Below are 18,527 nucleotides of genomic sequence, written 5' to 3' on the forward strand. Positions count from 1 at the left end.
AGATTTTCTTTATTCCTCCCTCCCTCTTCTTCTCTCTCTCTCTTCCTTCCTTCCTTCCTTCCTTCCTTCCTTCCTTCCTTCCTTCCTTCCTTCTTTTTATCACTAGATTTAGAATACACACTCATGTCATGGAGACCTGTCCGCATGTTAGGGGAAGGGCTGTTGAGAAGAGAAAAGGCACCCTGAGTGCCCTTTGTGAGGTAATTCTCGCTCCAGGTTGTGGAAGGAATGAGGTAACTTGTTTGAGTCCTGGGATCACCACAGAACCGAGCTAGGATCTGACCTGAGCTAGGAACTTCAGCTGTACCAGACCCCAGACAAGTTTCTCAGCTTCCACACTGCTGCTGTGGAAACTTCTGCTTGCAGCTAAAATCGGAGCGGGTGGGGCTAATTTAATTAAAACGAATGATTTATAACATTAACCCAAGCTCCTCTCAGTGTTTCCATTTCACTTTTAGCTGCCGGTTTGTATCATTTCTTATTTTACCTTCCCAGTTCATCCAACTGTAGTTCCCGGACTTACAAAAATACACTTGCTAAAGAGGAGTTCAAGGACAGGATGAACTTCAAACTCTACACAGTTATTTATGCTGTTGCAGTGTTCAGCTCAGAGAGTGCCGGGTTCTAAGGTGGATCAAGGAAGCAGGGTGGCTTGACAGAGTCAGGGAAATTCCAGGGGCTGGGGCTTGCCAGATTGCTTGCTGGCTCCTAATTGCCAATCTCCACCTTCTGCTCTTTTTGCACAGCTGTGGGCCTCATTAAATCGTGATGCCTACAAATCACATCAGCGTTAAAATGCAGAGCAAGGGGAATTCCTGAACACAGGCCGCTGCCAAGTTCCTAGAGTTTTAACGGCACACTCATCAGACTGTCTCTCTCCTCTGGAACTATAAATAAGTTCAATATTAGGAGGGGTTTTTTTTTGCATCCATTGTAATGCCTACCCATTCACTTGGAGTGTTTGAAATATGTATGAACACCGATGATGGCGCCCTTGTCTCCAGAAACATGGCATGCGGTGTGTGTGGTTAGATGTCAGACTCGATAGAGCTAAGGATCTTTCATTGGGGTGAACATCACTTAATCCCAGAAGCACAGATTTTTTTTTTCTTTCTCACCTCAGTTTGATTTTCAAAAACCGTGTTGTGAAATTTAGGGCAAGGCGTCCAGTTTCTTCTCTGCTCAGTGGCAAGAACTCAGCATGTGTGTAATTTTATTCATCATATGGAGAGTTGGTATGTGTAAGGTCTGGTGCTGAGCGGATAGTGGCGAGTAAGTCAGATGAGGCTCATGGCTGTGAACCAAGGCAGGGAGATGTCAGCTGTGAAGAAGGGATGCTGGAGTTGTGGGAAGGACACAGTAGGAATACAGGGAGATCCCAAGTCCATTCAGGGTGACGAGAGAAAGTTCAAGAAGGAAACAACCTTGGGTATAGGCTTTGAATGATGGGTGCTTGAGAAGAGATAGATGGGGAACTGCAGGAGAAGGGGGAAATGAAACAAAAGCACAAACGAGAAAAGATGCTCTACAGATTATCAGACATGTGTGTTCCTTGTATTGAAACTGGCCTGTGATGATTAGAAAGCCAGCATTCTTTTATTTCTGGACATGAAAAAAATAAGATGGCTTGTTTACCTCCCAATGGGTACATGGCTTCAGTGCATTGGTTAGAATCTTACATAGACGTGGGCCTTGTCTGAGGTGAGTAAACAGTAGGAGGGAGAGCTGAGTGGATGGAGGGGGCATCCCTAATGGAAGGCTGTCTTGATGGTGTGCATGGGCATGGAAAATGTAAGGGTTGGAATAACAAAGGAAAGAGGGTCTATAGGTATCTTGAGAGTCCCTCATCTGGCAGGCAACAGGAAATGGTCAGTAACACTGGGAGTAGTTTGAGCACATGAGAACTCAAAGCCCACCCCCACAGTGGCACACTTCCTCCAACAAGGCCACTCCCTTTGGGATGATGGGAATCAACTACATTCAAACTATCACACAGTAGGTACTAGAAAAATCAAAGAGAGATTCTGGAGAGTTTAGTAACCTGTCTAGAAGAGGAAGACAGAAGAGTTTGAATTGGCATGTTTTATTTAGCAATCACCCTACACAAACACCATAATAGGCAGTAGCAGTTACTGGGACACAACATGCCTCCCCTGTTCCAAGCTATAAGGAAGGGAGACAAGCACAGAAATATACAGCTACTATCAAATTCAGTGAGAGCTGGTACTTCATCTCCGTAGTGTGGCAAAAGACAGGTCTTTTTTTAACTGGGGAGTAACAAGAAATTATTTTTGAAACACTCACTATGAAGTTAGAGAAGAAATAACCAGGTTACCAATAGGTATCTTCAGCCATTCTGGGCACTGACACAAAATACAACAAACTGAGATGGTAAAACAAGACAATTTTATTTCTCACAGATTTGGAACCCAGGGAGACTGAGATCAAAGCCACAGAAGAGCTAGACACTGGGGAGATGACCGAGTGGGTCTGTGTAAGCATGAGGAACTGTGTTTGAATTTCTATCACTCATAGTAGAGAAAGAGAAAATCAGGTGTAATAGCAAGTGCAGCGTCTGTAACCCTAGCCCTGGGAGGGTGGAGCAGTGTAAATGACAACAGCCAGTTCCATGTTCAGTGAGAAGCTGTGTCTCAAAGAGATAACAGAGGGAGATACAGAGGAAAGTGCCTAAAGCCAAATACCCACAGATGAGTGTAATACAAGTACATGAACTCACTCTCTCACTCTCTCTCTCATGAACACACACACACACACACACACACACACGCACGCACGCACGCACGCACGCACCCACACATGCACAAAACACACTGAAACTAGAACAAAACAAAACCCAAAATTCAACGATTTTCCCACTCACTGGGAAGGTCGTTATGAGAAAGACAATGCCATGCGTTTTGTTTTGTTTATCTCCTTTTGGGTACAGCTATCACCTTATAGCTTCCCCTGAAGTCAGGCATGGTGACATGAGTCATGAGCAGGAAGGAGTGTTTTATGCTTCTGCTGGGATGGGTCTAAAACTACCTAAGATTCCTCCCTTGCTCTCTAGATTATTTTTCTTACCCCTCTTCCTTATCTTCCCAGTTCTTCTTTGCCTACAGACTGGATAGAAAGAAACCAGAGGAAATCGTTAAGGTTCTAAGAGTAGTTGAGCAGTTGGGGAAAGGACTCTAAGATCTATGAGACACTTGGGACAACACTGAACATGGAAGCCACCTGCAGGGAAATTTCCTAATGAGACTTGGTATGAGTGAGGACGTTCGATGGTAGGACAGGGTTAGCGTTACCACATTTACATTTTATTATAGTTCTGTTTTACAGCTGATCTTGGACAAAATACTGAGAAGTGATCGCATGTAGTTGAGTCTGGCTATGAAAAAATGATGGCCATGGAAACTTTCTCATCTCCTGGAAGATGAGGCTCTTGGGAATGGCTCCCCTGCTTCTCTGGGAATGCACTAGTTTTTGTTCTTTGATATAGCAAATTTTGATAAACACAAGAACTCTTAGGTATACCATGTCAGTTGCAATTATAATTACATCCTGAACATGAGGTTAAATGCCTCTAAATAGTACCGGGCCACAGATAGTGAGTCTGGGACCTATCTGCTGTGCTGTGGGGGGTGGCTACGATGGGATATACATCTGATACTAAAATTAGAGCAGCTAGTCCTGTTAAGAATATAGATACCTTGTGGAAGGAAGACACATGGAGCTCACTGTGGGAGAGACAGATTTATCTGCAAACAGTTCTGTGCACTGATTTTTTTCTCTTTTGTTAAAAAAGAAAAGAAAAAAGAAATCATGAAATCACTAGCCAGACATGGTGCCACACAGCTGGAAATCAGAGGCAGCCAGATCTCTCTTCCAGGCCGGCCTTATCTGTGATTGAGTTTCGTGACATCCAGGGCTACACAGAGAAGCCCTGCCTTGAGAAATAAAACAAAACCAAGATGATGTAAAATGGAGAAATAAGCCTGTGTCTATGTACATTCTGAGGCTCCTAAGGATGAGATCAAGCTCCTCATTCTAACCCCCATGACTTGTGAGTCTCAGAAATCTGATATCACAGTTTAGAACTGAATACCCTCATCTGCTCTCTGAGTTTTTGCCTGGTTGTGCACTCACTCCAGGGTGTACACTAATGTCTAAGGACTAGGAGCTAGGGTCTGCAAACAGGAGAAAACACACATGGTTTATCGTTCTTGATTACCTTAGTCAATATCACATCTTCTAGCTCTAGCCATTTACCCATAGATTTCATTATTTTGCTTTCTTCTGACCAAGAGACTCCAAACCAGTACAGGCTACTGCTAGTATGTTTAGTTTCCTCCCAGGATGTAAGATGCCATTGCTGAAGATAAACCACCCTCAGACACAGGACGTGGGGGAATAGAGATGGAACCAACGTAGAAGTCCATGGATAGGTTATCCAATCCTCAGAGGTCCGCCTTAGGCACACATACATGTGAGCAGCACTAAGTGGACTCAACAGGTTGTGTATATGTGTGTGTTTCTGTGCACACATGCGCATTTGTGAGTGCATGTAAATGTAAATCAGTGAAGAATTCAATCATTTGAGAGGAAGTGAGGACATATAGGATGAGAGAGAATGGTGTAAACACAGTATCACTTACTCATAAAACACAGAATCGTTTCCCCATACAAGAGAAAGACAGGGTAACATATCTCTGGAAAGGGAATTTTATAGTTTTTAGTTTTGGAGCCGCAGATAGAAGGCCTGAACTTTGCGCAGGTGCTAAGCAGTACCTCAGTGGATACCAGATTCAGATGGATAGAAGTGTACTTAACAAAACCAAGTATACGAACAACGCCGTGTTTAGATGCACACCTGCCATACAGAAGTGGTCTATTGAAGAGCCTCCTTCTTCAAACAGAAGGCCGGAGTGGAAACACAAAGTTTTCTCTATCTCCAAATGGTAACCAAAAAAGTAGGGCAAAGAATGCCCATGAGCACCAGAGGGAGTGGCCCACCCACAGAAACCAGAGTTGAGCCTAGTTTGGTGGAAATGAGTAGACTTGTTCTTCAGGAATCCTGGCTGCTTCTAGCCAGCAGAGTTTCTTATCATCCCTAGATGGGCACCATCTGTTTAAAGACTGAGCTGCAGCCATCGGAGAAACTCAACTCTGTCCTCAGAGACAGGCTTCCAGGTCTACCCTCCAACCCCATGATGACAGGGACCTGCCCTTCCTAGCTCTCACAGTTGCTTTTACATCCATTCATCAGAGATTACTTTATACTAAAAGTCGCCTTTATGAGCACTATAGCATACCCACCAATGCACACATCCAGTCTCTCCTGTATGCTTTAAACTAGTCTAGTTAGGAAATTAAACGTTTACTTTTTAATGGGGGTTGATAAATTTCTTAAAATGTCTGACACTTGCAGGGCGGTGGTGGCACACACCTTTAATCTCAGCACTTGGGAGGCAGAGGCAGGCAGATCTCTGTGAGTTCAAGGTGTGGTGGCACACACCTTTAATCTCAGCACTTGGGAGGCAGAGGCAGGAGGATCTCTCTGAGTTCAAGGCTAGTCTGGTCTACAAAATGAGTTTGAGGATAGCCAGGGTTACACAGAGAACCCCCGTGACAAGAAACCTGTTTAGTTTGGTAGTCTGACCACTATCACAGCGTCTGTCCTCTGGCCATGTAGAGCAGAAGTCCCAGGCTGCCGAAGCAATGAGCAATTTGGGGGCTGACAGTGTGTGGACACATGTTTATGACATCCTCCAATCTTCTAGCAAATCTGCATTGACAACCTTTTTATATAGTATTATGCTTCTATTTTTCTCTATAAAACATAAACAAGCAAATAAAACAAAACAAAACAAAAACCAAACAAACATCTTCCTTATAGCTGAAAGTGTTTAACATGAAACACTCTGTACCCTTTGGAACCCTTGGCTGGAATGAGTTTGTTCCGTTACTGGTATTGCAATTTAAGCAGTACAGGGGGAACAAAATACTTCTTTTGACATGTTCACACGTTCTGTTTCTGGAGACTATTGCAGGCTCGTAAAATGCCTTTTTTTCTTCTTTCTTGTTCTTTTTCCTTTCCAAACACCATGGTCCATCCATCACCCCCAGCATACAAACCCCATCAATTTCCCGTTTTCTCACCCCGGCTCTCTCAGAGCCCTTATTGCAGTTGAAGGGCATTAAGCTAAACTTCCTTTATTAATCGTGTTTTTCATCTGGTCTCTTCTCTGTTCCCCAACACAGAAGTTAAAGAATCTTGATCACTGAAAGACTATCAAAACCCATAAATACAATCCCTCTGAAGAGAGGGAGGAAAGATTGTAGGGAGCAGAGGGATCAAGGACATCTCCAGAAAGTTCACAGAACCAATAAAGCTGGGCCCACAGGGGCTCTCGGAGACTGAGCAGACAATCAGGGACCCTGCATGAGAGCGACCTAGGCCCTTGGCATCTATGTGACGCTTGCGTAGCGCGCTCTGTTTGTGGGACTCCTAACAGTAAGGACAGGGGCTGTCTCTGACTATATACTGGCTATTGGGACCTCACTCCTCATACTGGGTCACCTTGCCCAACCTTATTTTAAGGGGAGGTGCTTAATCTTACTGCATCTTGATAGATATGCCATGGGTGTTGCTATCCCTAGTAGGCTGCCCTTTTCTGGATAGAAATGCAAGAGGAGTGAATGGATGGAGGAGGGCCTGGGAGGAGGGAAGGAATTTGGTCAGAATGCAAAATTTAAAAAAAAAAAAGGAGGAAAAGTGGTACAGGAAGTGGAAAGGGGTACATCTGGGGGAGTTGGGGTGACTGTGATTCAAATTTGTTGTATTAAATTCTCAAAGAATTAATAAAAAAATATAGTATTAAAAATACACCCATAAAGACTCCTGGTTTTAAGTTTTTATACTGTCAAATACGGTCCTCATTATCACTGTTGAATTGTTAGTTTATTTGCGGGGGGAAAAATAAAAACACCCATATGAAGCTTCCAGCCCCTGTGGCAATGTCTCTCAAAGCCAAGGATTCCCACCAGGGAGGGGAGAGGCAGTCTCTACTTGTAGATGTCCGGGTTTGTCTGTGCAAGGCACGCAAACACACAGAAAGAATCCCTGCAGCTGGGGTGCACAGTAATTTCCCAGAATGCATCAGCAGGCGGCTGAAGGGAGAGCGCGGAGTCTACAACCTAGGCTCCTTGAGCCGCGCGTTCATAAAGACATCTGAGGAGGTGAGAACCCCCTAGCTGCAAGAGGAGCTACCCTCAGAAGGAATTGTCATGGCTACCCTGGGAGGTTTTATGTGGTGATTCGGATTGTGTTCCCAAAACTGCAGCGAGAGCTCTGGGTGTAGCGAAGAAGTCGGCCGTGTGCAGGCCACGGTGCTGGTACCAGGCGTTCTTCAGCAGGTGTCATGAATTGCTTTACTGGCGGAATCCCCTGTTGTCAGCTGAATCAGAAAGAACTGGGGCTGCTTTTGTAATCATGAAGGGCGGTGAGCTGCAGGCCTTAAAGTATCAGAATAATGGAACGGGGGGAATTCTTTAGTAATCCAGTAGCCAGCTAAATGCAGCCTAAAGAGGGACAGGGACCCTCATGGTCACCTCATCAGCTAGTGTAGTAGGGTAGTGTCTCTGTTCTCCAGGGTCAGAGAATAACTCGGGGCAGTACACAGTAAACAGCCTGAGACTTGGGGGGGGGGGGTGAAGAAGGCAAACGACAGGACAGGATAGTATTGCGCTGGACCTTATATATCATTTACGACTTTGTTTCTTAAAGCTGCTTCAGAGAAGCCCCTACTTGATTATTTCACATGCCCAGACTTCCCTCCTCTGGAGTGAGGTTGGTCCACCTGCCAGGGTGATTGTCTTCTGATTCTCAGGGTATGGAAATCAGGAGAGCCTGACGTTGATGTTTTTCTACCATCCTACACCTTAGCCCTTCTTGCGGAACCCCAAAGTTCTGAATAACACCTTATCCCAAGGTTGTACTGTTGACTTACTTGGATAGGGTTTAGGTTCAGCCATTTGCATTTTAAACATCCCAAGTATTCTAAGGCATTGCCAGGTTTGAGAAATTAGGGCTAAGGGAAGCCGGACAGGTTAAGCCTAGAGTAGGACCATGGCAAAAAAGCAGTAGGCAAGGACAGGCAGGGGAGGAGGCTGGGGATGCATTGGTGGCAGGGTTCACTGGGGCCTAAGCTCAGAAAGGAGTGGCCAGAGGCTGCTGAGCTCCAGGGAGAAGGGTGAGGCTCCCATAGACTCAGGTGAAAGCGCTACAGAGAGTCAGATTAAATTCAGCTGACAGGTGTCAGAACAAGTGAACTTTATGAAGACAGAGCAACCCTCTCTCTAGGCTGCTGGTCCATGGGACATTTGCTTGACAAGGGGAAATGAGTCAGAGAGGAGCAGTTTGAATTGACAGGTAGAAGTAGTGGCAACAATAGCAGGGCAGTGTTTTTTGTTTGTTTGTTTGTTGGTGTGTGTGTGTGTGTGTGTGTGTGTGTGTGTGTGTGTGTGTGTTTCTGTCAGGAGCCATTCAGTCCTGGTGGATCAATAACACAGTAAAGATGAACACTGGAGTGTTTGGAACAGGGCATCTTAGAATTCATCTAAAGTCACCCACCTCCTTTCACTGAGGTTGAACGTGAACCCCAGATGGCAAAGAACTTGCCCAAGATCCCAGGCACTGAAAGCTGCCATCAGAGCTGTACAGTAGGCACAGCTCCAACCTGTGTCCAGAGCTCTATGTGATCCATGACTGGCAGACACAGCATAGTGTGAGACCTAGGGACATGGGCAGTGCTGCCATCTCACTAGGTTTAAATCTGTTCCAGTCTCGATCCACGTGGGCTCCTTTTGTGGAAGCTGACTGCTGTACATACCCTCATTTCCTCACCTTTCAAGAGAAGAATCGACTAGTACAATGTTATCATAAGGTGTTCAAAGGATCAAATGAGTTTAGAGCCAAAAGGATTTAGAAATTTGCTTAGCAGGTTACTTGTGTTGGACAGCATTGTAATCATTGCCCTCCGTGATTTTGTTTAGAACTGAAATGGTGTCTGAGGGCTGGGGTATAGGGGAGTAGTATAGATTCCTTAGCATTCTCAAGGCTCGGGTTTCAATCCCTACTGCTTCCAGAAACACTTGTAATGTGCTTTCCATAGGGACATGTCTGTGACTCATTGCCATCCTGAGGATGGATATTTAGGGAAAATTTAATTTTTATAAAAGTGTTCTAAACTCTAGACAGACTGAAAATTAACTGAATCCTCAAGGTGTGAGTTCTTATACACTCTGTCTTTAAGGTGCAGATTTCTAAGTCTTAGGCCACACGTTATCTCTCTGTCTGTCTATCTGTTGGTACAAGACATTGCAGCATTGAGCTATATTGATGATATAGCCCTAGTCCCTTTTCTACTGTTTATTTCCAGATAAGGTGTTGTTTAACTGTTCAGGATACCCTTGAGCTTGGGGCCTTTTGCCTTCAGCCTACATGACAGGCCTATACATCAGATCAGGTTCATACCACATCATCGGGATCAAAACTGGCATTCCCCCAAAATACTCCCATGCTTCTCCTTACCTTTACAGGGTGAAGATTCCTTCCTTCTACTAGAGAAGTCAGTAGCGTCTTAGCTTAGATTTGAGAGTCAGTAGCTTCTTAGCTTAGGTTTGAGGTCTTCCTTGTGCCTAGAGACCTCATTTTGTGCTGGTGTGTATAGTTAAGGAAACTGGGGCTTTGCTTAGCCTTGAGAATGGTGATCTAGTGACTCTGAAGCCATGGCCTTATAAACATCGGCCCCATTCTCTGAATCCACACATGGCCTTGAGTACAGTCTTATCTGTAAGATTTGAGAATGTTGGTGTCTGCATCAAAGGGCGTTGTGAAACTGAACAAGGCTTGCTGGATGCTTTGCAGGGCACCTCCCTAACAGGAGCCCTGGGATGCTAGCTCCTGTTTTGGCTCTAGCTACTGGTGCCACGGCATTTGGTCCACTGCTCAAACGTTTCCTTTGACAAGTACTTGCGTTCCCACTATGCTGAAAAGTACAAGCAGAAAGAACAGAGGCTAAAAGGTGTTTCTTGTCTCCGGAAGCCAAACTCCAGATACTACTAAAACTTCTCCCACATGGCAAGATAGGAGTCTAAGCACGAAGGAACAAACGCTCCACAATGATTTAGTGGCAGTGAAATAGAATGATCCCCGAAGGGAATGAGGACAAAGGGGGGCTAAGTTAATGAGTGCAGGCTCTGAGCTGGGGAAGACTGAGCACCATGTAGCCTCATAGTTTGGGAGAGAATAGCAGCAAGTGGAAAGAAACCAAAAAGAAGCTATAATGGAACAGGGTAATAAGAGAAGGGACTGACTTAAAGTTACTAATTCATGGTGAGGAGGTTTGCTTTACCCAGTACTAAGAGTAAATCTAGTCGTTTGGGGCCTTTAGAGGGTGGTGGTTATGAGAAAGAAGACAATGTGCCAAAAGGCTTCAAGATGTTCTTTGGCCTCCTTAAAGCTAGATATTATTTGTTAATATTTGTATTCCTAATGATGCTAATTATTATGATCATAGTAGTGGAACTCAAAGATTTTAAGGGTTTCTGAGTTAAAAATGTAAAAGGAATTATGCGATCTAAATGCTTCAGAGGCCTAGAGAAGTTAGTAAGAAACTATCAACCAATAGGTAGATGTTAGAACGAGAAGTCAACCTCAGAGTTTGGATAGACTTTTATCTGAGAGCTGGAGAGACTCCCTGAGTACTGGAGTGATCAGGTCTCTTGAGCAGTAGGGAAGTTGTTGGCTATATTTTCACACTCCCTGTGTAGACTCCCTTCCCCACCACCCTTGCTCCCCTGAGCTGATGCTGAGGATTGATCCCAAGGCTGTGCGACTGCTCAAGGCTGAACTATATCAGAGCCTCTCCCCATGCCTTTGTGAGTCACCCCTACGGGTGCTGTTACGGGTTCCTAGCCATGACTTCCCTGTATTTCAGAGAATTCAGGAAGCAAATTGGTACAAAGAATGTGGACGTATTTACAGTTTCACCAAACTGGGGAGAGAAAGGCTACTGATTTCTGTTTCCTGGTGTAGTGGTCCAGTTTTATGTTGAAGATGAAACAAGGCCAGAAAATACACATCTAATGGGTTCTGTGTTGGCAGAAGGGGACCTGAACTCAAGATTCTCCCTGTCCTCTCTTACAAAGACTGTTGTTTTTGGTTTGCTTAAGTACAGGATGAAAATGGAGTTAAAACTTTCCCCCAACTGTTTCAAAGAGAAACGATTCTGATTTGGCTGGTGGTGGAATTCCCACCCACTCCAGGCCCGGCAGTTTTTTATCTCTAGGTTCATTTTTCTGAAAGGCTTGGGTTGTTCTTTTCTTTGTAGGCCAGCTCCAGCTCAGACTCCTCTGTGCCTACTACTAAACGCACTTATTTCACAAGTAAGAAAGGATGGAACAGGCATATCCATTCTACCAGAGCAGCACAGGGTCTTAGATGGCAGTTATAGGGGCGTTATTTACTTATGATCATAGTTTTTAATGTTACCTCATACCCATCCTATTGGCAAAGGATACCTATTGTGACAAAATAGATTCAGCAGATTTTTTAACATTAAAAAAATCTCCTAAATAGTAAAATGCCATGCTTCCAAAGTTTTATGGGGAATGAAAAGTAGATATTATATCTGCGATTTAATAAGGCATGACTTTGAAGCAACACAATCTTGTATTTAAGTCTCAGCTTTATCATTTATTGCCTGAGTGAACTTGAATAACCTGCTTCTCCTCTCTGAGGCTAGAGGGCCTCTGCATAACTGGAAAAGCAGGCCCCATTTGGAGATCTTGCCTTAATCCATAGCAATGCTTTGCTGCCTGTCCTCAGAGCGGCAGAGCACAAACTGAAAGGACCGACCCGTGTTGGCTTTTCTGCTGCTAAGATGGACACAGACCAGTAGGAAATTAGAAATTTGTGCGCAACGTGTTATGAGAATGGGTAAAAATTAAGAAAAACTTAAAAACACTCTACTAGTAGTATATGAAAAAAAAACTTTCAAAAAAGCAACATGCTCTTTTTATTAGATAACCCCTCTGCTTGGTTTCCCACATGCTAGAATCTCTGTAGATGGCTGAGTCCCTTGCATATGAAACATATCACCAAGTATGTTATGTGCATTATTTCAGAGGGATGGTGCTGAATTCACTGATTATTTTATTTTTACCTAAGCCAGTCTACCATATTTCTTTTTAAACTGGCTTTCAGATGGATGGACGCTAGATAGCAAAACGATTAAGAGGAGATGAGTTGTCAGTATCTATGAATCACCTTTGTATTTTAATGTAACTTTCTTTTCAATGTATTTCATAATAATACGTTAAAGTAATAGCTGTGATTAACCATTGCTTGGAAAGTCCCGGGGAAGTGAACCTCCTGTTCTCTGCAGCCAACACTGCAGCAACAACAATGGATCTTGAGGCAGTTCCTGCTATTGGAACTTCAGCTTTGCTGTGATGTTAATGAGACAGGATGCACTTGGTATGCTAACCATCCTTATAGCTGAGACTCAGGCATGAACATGAGCACATCCCCGCAGCCCATGTGAGTTCCAGTGTGAGCCTAGCTGCTGGAGAGGCTTCTAGAAGAGTTGCTTTCCTTTCTATTGTGGGGACTGAGATCTGATCAAGGGCTCTTTGAGGCAGGAAATCTAGCAGCAACCAGAAGCTTCCCCAGCTTGCCTTGCTAACTATTACTTTTTCTGTTACCTAACTTAAGGCACACGTGAGTAGAATCAAGTGAATTTCTAGGTTTATACATTTATATCTATATGTTCTGAAGGGAAACAGGGAGACGTTATTATTAAAATTAATTTCCAATAGTTATGCTCTTGGACAGATGTTAAGCACGGGCACTGCTAAGAAGCCATAGGTTGGTTTAGGTGGTTTTAGCATCACATGTCCTAATGTGTTTTTAAAGATGGTGTGGAAAGAGCCAAGTTAGAGCACAACAGAACTGGCCTGATTGTTCTCTGGTTTGGTGTTTTAGTTCAGCCTTTCCATGTAGTAAATGAACAAAATCGAGCAGAAGTTATGCTTGATGGGCCAATGAGAAAGCAAAAGAAGGTGCCAACTGTTGATTAATATGTGTTTTTCATTTTTCCAGTAACTCCTACACACACAAAAAATAGTTCTTTCTGAATTAGTATAAAGAGTGAAGGATGGTTCTTAAAAAAAAAAAACAAGTTGTAAAAAAATGCATCTTCAGACTTCCAGTGTTCGGGCGTGACTGCTTTGACAGAGACCTTTGAAGGGAGCCATTGTTGCATGAGTAATTGATACTGAGAATCACCCATAGGCAAGGAATTAAAAGATGGGCGGTGCTTACTGACTTCACCCTTCATGCCCTATGGCCCCGGGTGACCTCTCCAACCCCCCACCCTGTGATGTTTGCAAGCTGAGACACTGAACCAGAAACTAACTCTGATTGCAAAGGAGATGCATGAATGCATCCTACATAGCCTTGAACTCTTCTCGCCTCCTCTACCTTCCTTTTCTCTCCCCTCCCCACCCCTGCACCTGCCTTCCCCTATAGTTTCCTCCTCTCCATTAGGAGGTCAGTATTTTACCGGGCATGCATTTCTAGATTTTTAGATTCTTAGAGAGGGAAAAAAAAATCCACCCAGTTTGAGAGGAAGTTTACTTAGCAAAGTGAAGCACAGGACAGCATGCTCTAGAAACAGACTGTAGCCACTGACCCGAAGGGAGGAGTATGTCAGAAGATGCTGGTACCTGCCCTTTGGGTTCTGCATTACATAATTTAAAGGAATGTTATGAATGAATAGGCACGAGATAGGTGATATACTACTGATAAAAAGTATCCCTCTTCCCCATCTCAGATTACGGAGGACTAGAGAACTGCATCTTCTTTTAAGTTCTAGATGTTGCCTTTAAAAAAAAAGTCTCTGTGTGTGTGTGTGTGTGTGCGCGCGCGCGTGCGTGTGGTGTCTGTCCGTCCATCCATATTGTCTGTGTACAGGTGCCCAAAGATCCCAGAAGAGGGAATTAAATCCACTGGAACTAGAGTTATAGGTGGTCGTGAGCCACCAGACAGAGGTGTTGGGCACCAAACTCAAGTCCTCTGGGAGAGCACCGAGCCATGCCTACAGCCACATTTTAGGATATTCATATCCAGGTTCTTTTTAAGAGCCCTCAGGAGCATGGTTGGGGACAGCCAGTCATAGTACATTCCAAATGATATTATGATATCAGAGTGGTTTATGTTAATTTAGATCCTTTATTAGTGTCCCTGTGTGGCAGTTGGGGAAGTTTCCTTTGTGTCTTTGTTTCTGATGTAATTGGAGGACCCTAACTACAACTTCAGGGGTGTTTAACAGCAATGAAGCACACACTGACCATTGGAAGAAATTGCTCCTGGGATATATGTATGGTTTTTTCCCCTCATATCTGTCTCCTGACCTATCCAGTCTCACATATATATGACTATTCCTGTAACCATTTATGTTCATTTTAGAGTTTGAATTGTATAAATATTTTGTCCTCTTCCTGTTTTCTTACCTAGGTTGTTAATGACAATTTTCTAAACAATCACTGTAAGTCCTTCCTCCTTGCAGTATCCAGACAGATATATATTCTGATTGCATCTATTGCATGGTTCAAATCCTTTAGCCTTGTGGAGGTAGTGTATATTGCCCTAAACAGTGATAAACATGTAAACTTGAGTACACACACCACATATACATACCACACACACACACATACAACACACACACAAATGTAAGTGACACTAAGAATTTCTGGGACAGATTTGTAAATCTCATTAAAGTCTTGTCCTAGCTATGTCAGTAGATGATGTTTTGTGTGTGTGTGTGTGTGTGTGTGTGTGTGTGTGAGAGAGAGATACTTTTATTAGGCAAAACTGCATAAAGAATACTTAAGATCTCTCTATAGTATTTATCATAAACATTTATGATTCTATAATTATAATCTTGAGACAAGAAGTCCATTTAAAATAGCTTAAAAGGTACTGCTGAAATGGCTCAGAGGACAAGAGTATGTACGGACCTTGCAGGGTTTGGTTCTCAGTAACCACACCTGGTAGCTCACAACCACATGTAACTCCCTCTCTAAGAGATCCAATTTCCTTTTCTGGATCCACTGATACCTGCACTCATGCACTTATATCCACAAAGTCACAGGAATGTACACATGTTTCAAATGAAAACGAAATCTTGAAAGAATAGCTTAGCAAAGGGCCTTTCATTGTAAGTTTTAGTGCCCGCCCTTGTTTAGACACAGCATGTAAATTTCGTATCCTCATCAACTGCATAGCTCCACATTCTGTGTCCAACATCTTACACAGCCTTAACATCAAACTGTTTCACATGCACCAAGTTATTGTCCATCTTAGCACTTCATCTTTGACTGTAGCCCCAAGTGCAAGAGACAGACACCTGATTGGCCTCCTTGCTCTTCTACCTACTCTGCACATTAGCGCTTACAACGCTGGCTTATTCTCCCTCAGCCACTAGGCTCTTCCTTTGGTCTTGCAGAAATTATATATGATGATTTAATAGAGATGTTTATACTCACCAAGTTTATTATGGATTTGTTTTGTTCTTGCTTCCACCATGACCTCCCAAAGGAATGAGACAGTCATACTCACTTTTTTTATTTTCAATACTCATATGCTTCTTGGTGAACAAGGCATATTTTATTCATTATTTTATATATGTAACCTGATCGATGTACTGATGAGGTAGGTTAGTGTTACTTATTAATAACCGCAGTACTGTAATCTCCTACTATGTAAAACGAATATAGAATAAATGTTTGAAAGGGAAGAGGATTTACTGTACTTGGACACTATCACTTTAATTAATTTTTATATGAAGAGCAATGATTTAAGAGCTAACTGATTTCATTCTGAGGTAAAATTAGCCTCCTGATCATTATAGCAAATCACTACCCAGATTATCTAGGCAGATAATATTTAGACATGGAGAATATATCAACTGTGGAAGCTGGAGTTTCACTCTAGATAAACAGGGATCAGAGTTGAATTAAAAAAAAAAGGCATACTTGAGGACCTAGCAGCAAAACGAACAAATTGAAGTAGCATTAATTGGCCCAGTATCCTGGTGTTTGTTTATCCCTTAGTTAACCCGTGAATTCTAACTCCAATTAAGCAACACCTCCGCACACACCCTGGTAAACAACTAGCGATTAAAAAAAAAAAATAAAGCCTTAGGTCCAAGAGCTTATACTTATTGTCTGAGAGTGTGATACTAAAATTGTAGCTACAAGAGAAGTTGTTAATCTGAGGGTGAAATTTAAGTTCTCTGAAATCACTTCTGTTTTTCAATTCTACCTCCTGCCTCCTGGAGGCAGAAAGGGCAGATAACCATTTGAGGCTCTTATAAAATAGGCATAATGATAGGCCAGACTTGCCGACAGACTTAATGAAGGGGTGTTTGTTTTCTTTTTGAAATCTACACTCTGTTGGGAAGTGTAAGTATAGCATATAGTAACAATGCTATTAATTAAGAGAGATGAATGTGATAAAGGAGACTTGGTTGTCTCACATTGGAAGTCCTGCCTAGATTTCATGCAGAACGTAGTCCATGCTGCTTTCGAATGAAGCACCAATTGTGCAACATAGGAACGGGGTTACACTCGCCTGTCTGACTGTAGAGACTCATTGGTGTTTTCCAGATCGTTTCGAGTTTGATTTCATTAGCCAGTGTCGTGAATTCCGAAACTATAATCTTAGCTTCATTTTCTTTGTCCTTTTAAGTTTCGTAGAAACCCCAGCTCATTTCTCTTGGAAAGAAAGTTATTACCGATCCGCCATGTCCCAGAGCTCCCAAACAAGTGAGTTGTTCAGCCCGGAAGTGTTCCAGCATATTTGGGATTTTCTGGAACAGTAAGTATCATCTAATCAAGAAGTGTGCCTGAACTCTTTAAGAATAAGTGAACACAAATGGCTGAAATATCATTTACTATAGAATATTTTTTGAAAAATCAGTTAGTAAAAGTTATACTTTATAAACTTAAGGCCTTTGATAATAGATCTGCTTTGGAAATAAATTAGTTTTCTTTCTCTAGTTTCCAATACCAAAAGAAGATCATTGTCTTCAAGTAGCTCACTGCAGACATTCTAAACGTTTTCCCCAGAACAATCCAAAACATCTTCCCCGGTGTCGGTGTCTGGCACTCAAACCCTGTTCTTTTTTCTTGAAGACATATCCCCAACGGTGAAACACCCATTGCAGTGGTCATTTAAACCCTCTGTGAAAAATGGTTATTACTGTTTTGATCGATACCAGGTTTTAGTAAAGTTACTATGAAGATGAAAGGGGACACCAGAGTGCTTCCCGCACACTGCTGACATCCCAGGATCTACACATAGCTCTGTCACTAATCTATCCATGTTGGCCTGCATGTCAGTCAGCAGAGATCATGCCTCCAACTTGCCAAGTCTGATTTAATTTGCCCTTCCTCTGAGTCTTCATATGGGAAATGGTTGAGTCCAGATGCAAACCTGGGGCTTTTGATTTCTAAGCAAGGACAAGCCAACATGGAGGCAGAGCATATTCAATATTACTAGTTAAGTAGTCAAGTGCCTTGTAGCTTCTCCCAATTTGTGATGCACACCTTCTTCCCTCTTTGTGCTAGGCCCATATGTTCAGTACAGCCCATCGACTTGAACTTTGTGGAAGAACCATCAGAAAATGGTGCAACAAACAAGATTGAGATTAGCATGGATTGTATTCGCATGCAAGACTCAGACCTCACTGACCCCATGTGGGTGAGTACCCTGAGCTTCCTCTTCAGTGTGTGGGCCAGGCTATTGGCAAATCAAAAGGTGATGGTTCCGAACAGATCAGAACATTGGGAAGAGAGCAAACCGAGTCAACTGGGGAATGATCAGCTGGTTTTTCTTTTCCTTTGTTTGGTCGTTTTCTGAGTTGTTCTTCATGTTAAACCCAAATTAGAGAGGATGAGGTCACCAGGGTTTTCAGACTCCTACAGAAGCAGAAACTGGAACTGATTCTGCCCAGATCCAGCCACTGTGGGAACCGCTCTTCTCACTTGGCTTCACTGTAATGTTGAAGGAAGAAGTAACTTCTGTGCATGCACTCAGGAAACGAACAAGGGCGATAAAATAAGCTGTATTGTCTGGGCTTTGCCATTGTGTCAGTCCTAATGTTAGGATGTTAGATCTGTGACCTAGCTAGCTAATGGCCAAACCAATACCAGTGACTTCCATCTCTGGCTAGGTCAGGAACATTCCTTTTAGTTTTGATACAGATCAAAATAGTAATACCTATACTAATGAGAAAAAAAAAAAGATTATTCCCATCAGAGGTTTGCCTGTCTTAAAGAAGTTGTGTTTTCTTGTACTGAAAAGATTTTCTTTTTTTTTTAAATTCATTTATTTATTAAGGATTTCTGCCTCCTCCCCGCCACCGCCTCCCATTTCCCTCCCCCTCCCCCAACCA

The 18,527-nt window shown here is 43.0% G+C and overlaps 1 protein-coding gene across 5 annotated transcripts in view; it reads left to right on the top strand.

Annotated features, from left to right (window-relative positions):
• Positions 1 to 18,527, top strand: part of Tp63 (tumor protein p63) — a 200,070-nt gene that overhangs the window by 57,064 nt on the left and 124,479 nt on the right. For all 5 annotated transcript variants that reach the window (XM_005344766.2, XM_005344773.2, XM_005344768.2 and 2 more), the window contains exons 2-3: positions 16,820 to 16,948; positions 17,701 to 17,833. In XM_005344766.2, coding sequence (XP_005344823.1) covers positions 16,820 to 16,948; positions 17,701 to 17,833 — 262 coding nt within the window. The remainder of the gene's footprint in view (positions 1 to 16,819; positions 16,949 to 17,700; positions 17,834 to 18,527) is intronic.

Source organism: Microtus ochrogaster, chromosome 2 (assembly GCF_000317375.1).
Source record: "Microtus ochrogaster isolate Prairie Vole_2 chromosome 2, MicOch1.0, whole genome shotgun sequence".
NCBI classification, from domain to species: Eukaryota; Metazoa; Chordata; class Mammalia; order Rodentia; family Cricetidae; genus Microtus; species Microtus ochrogaster.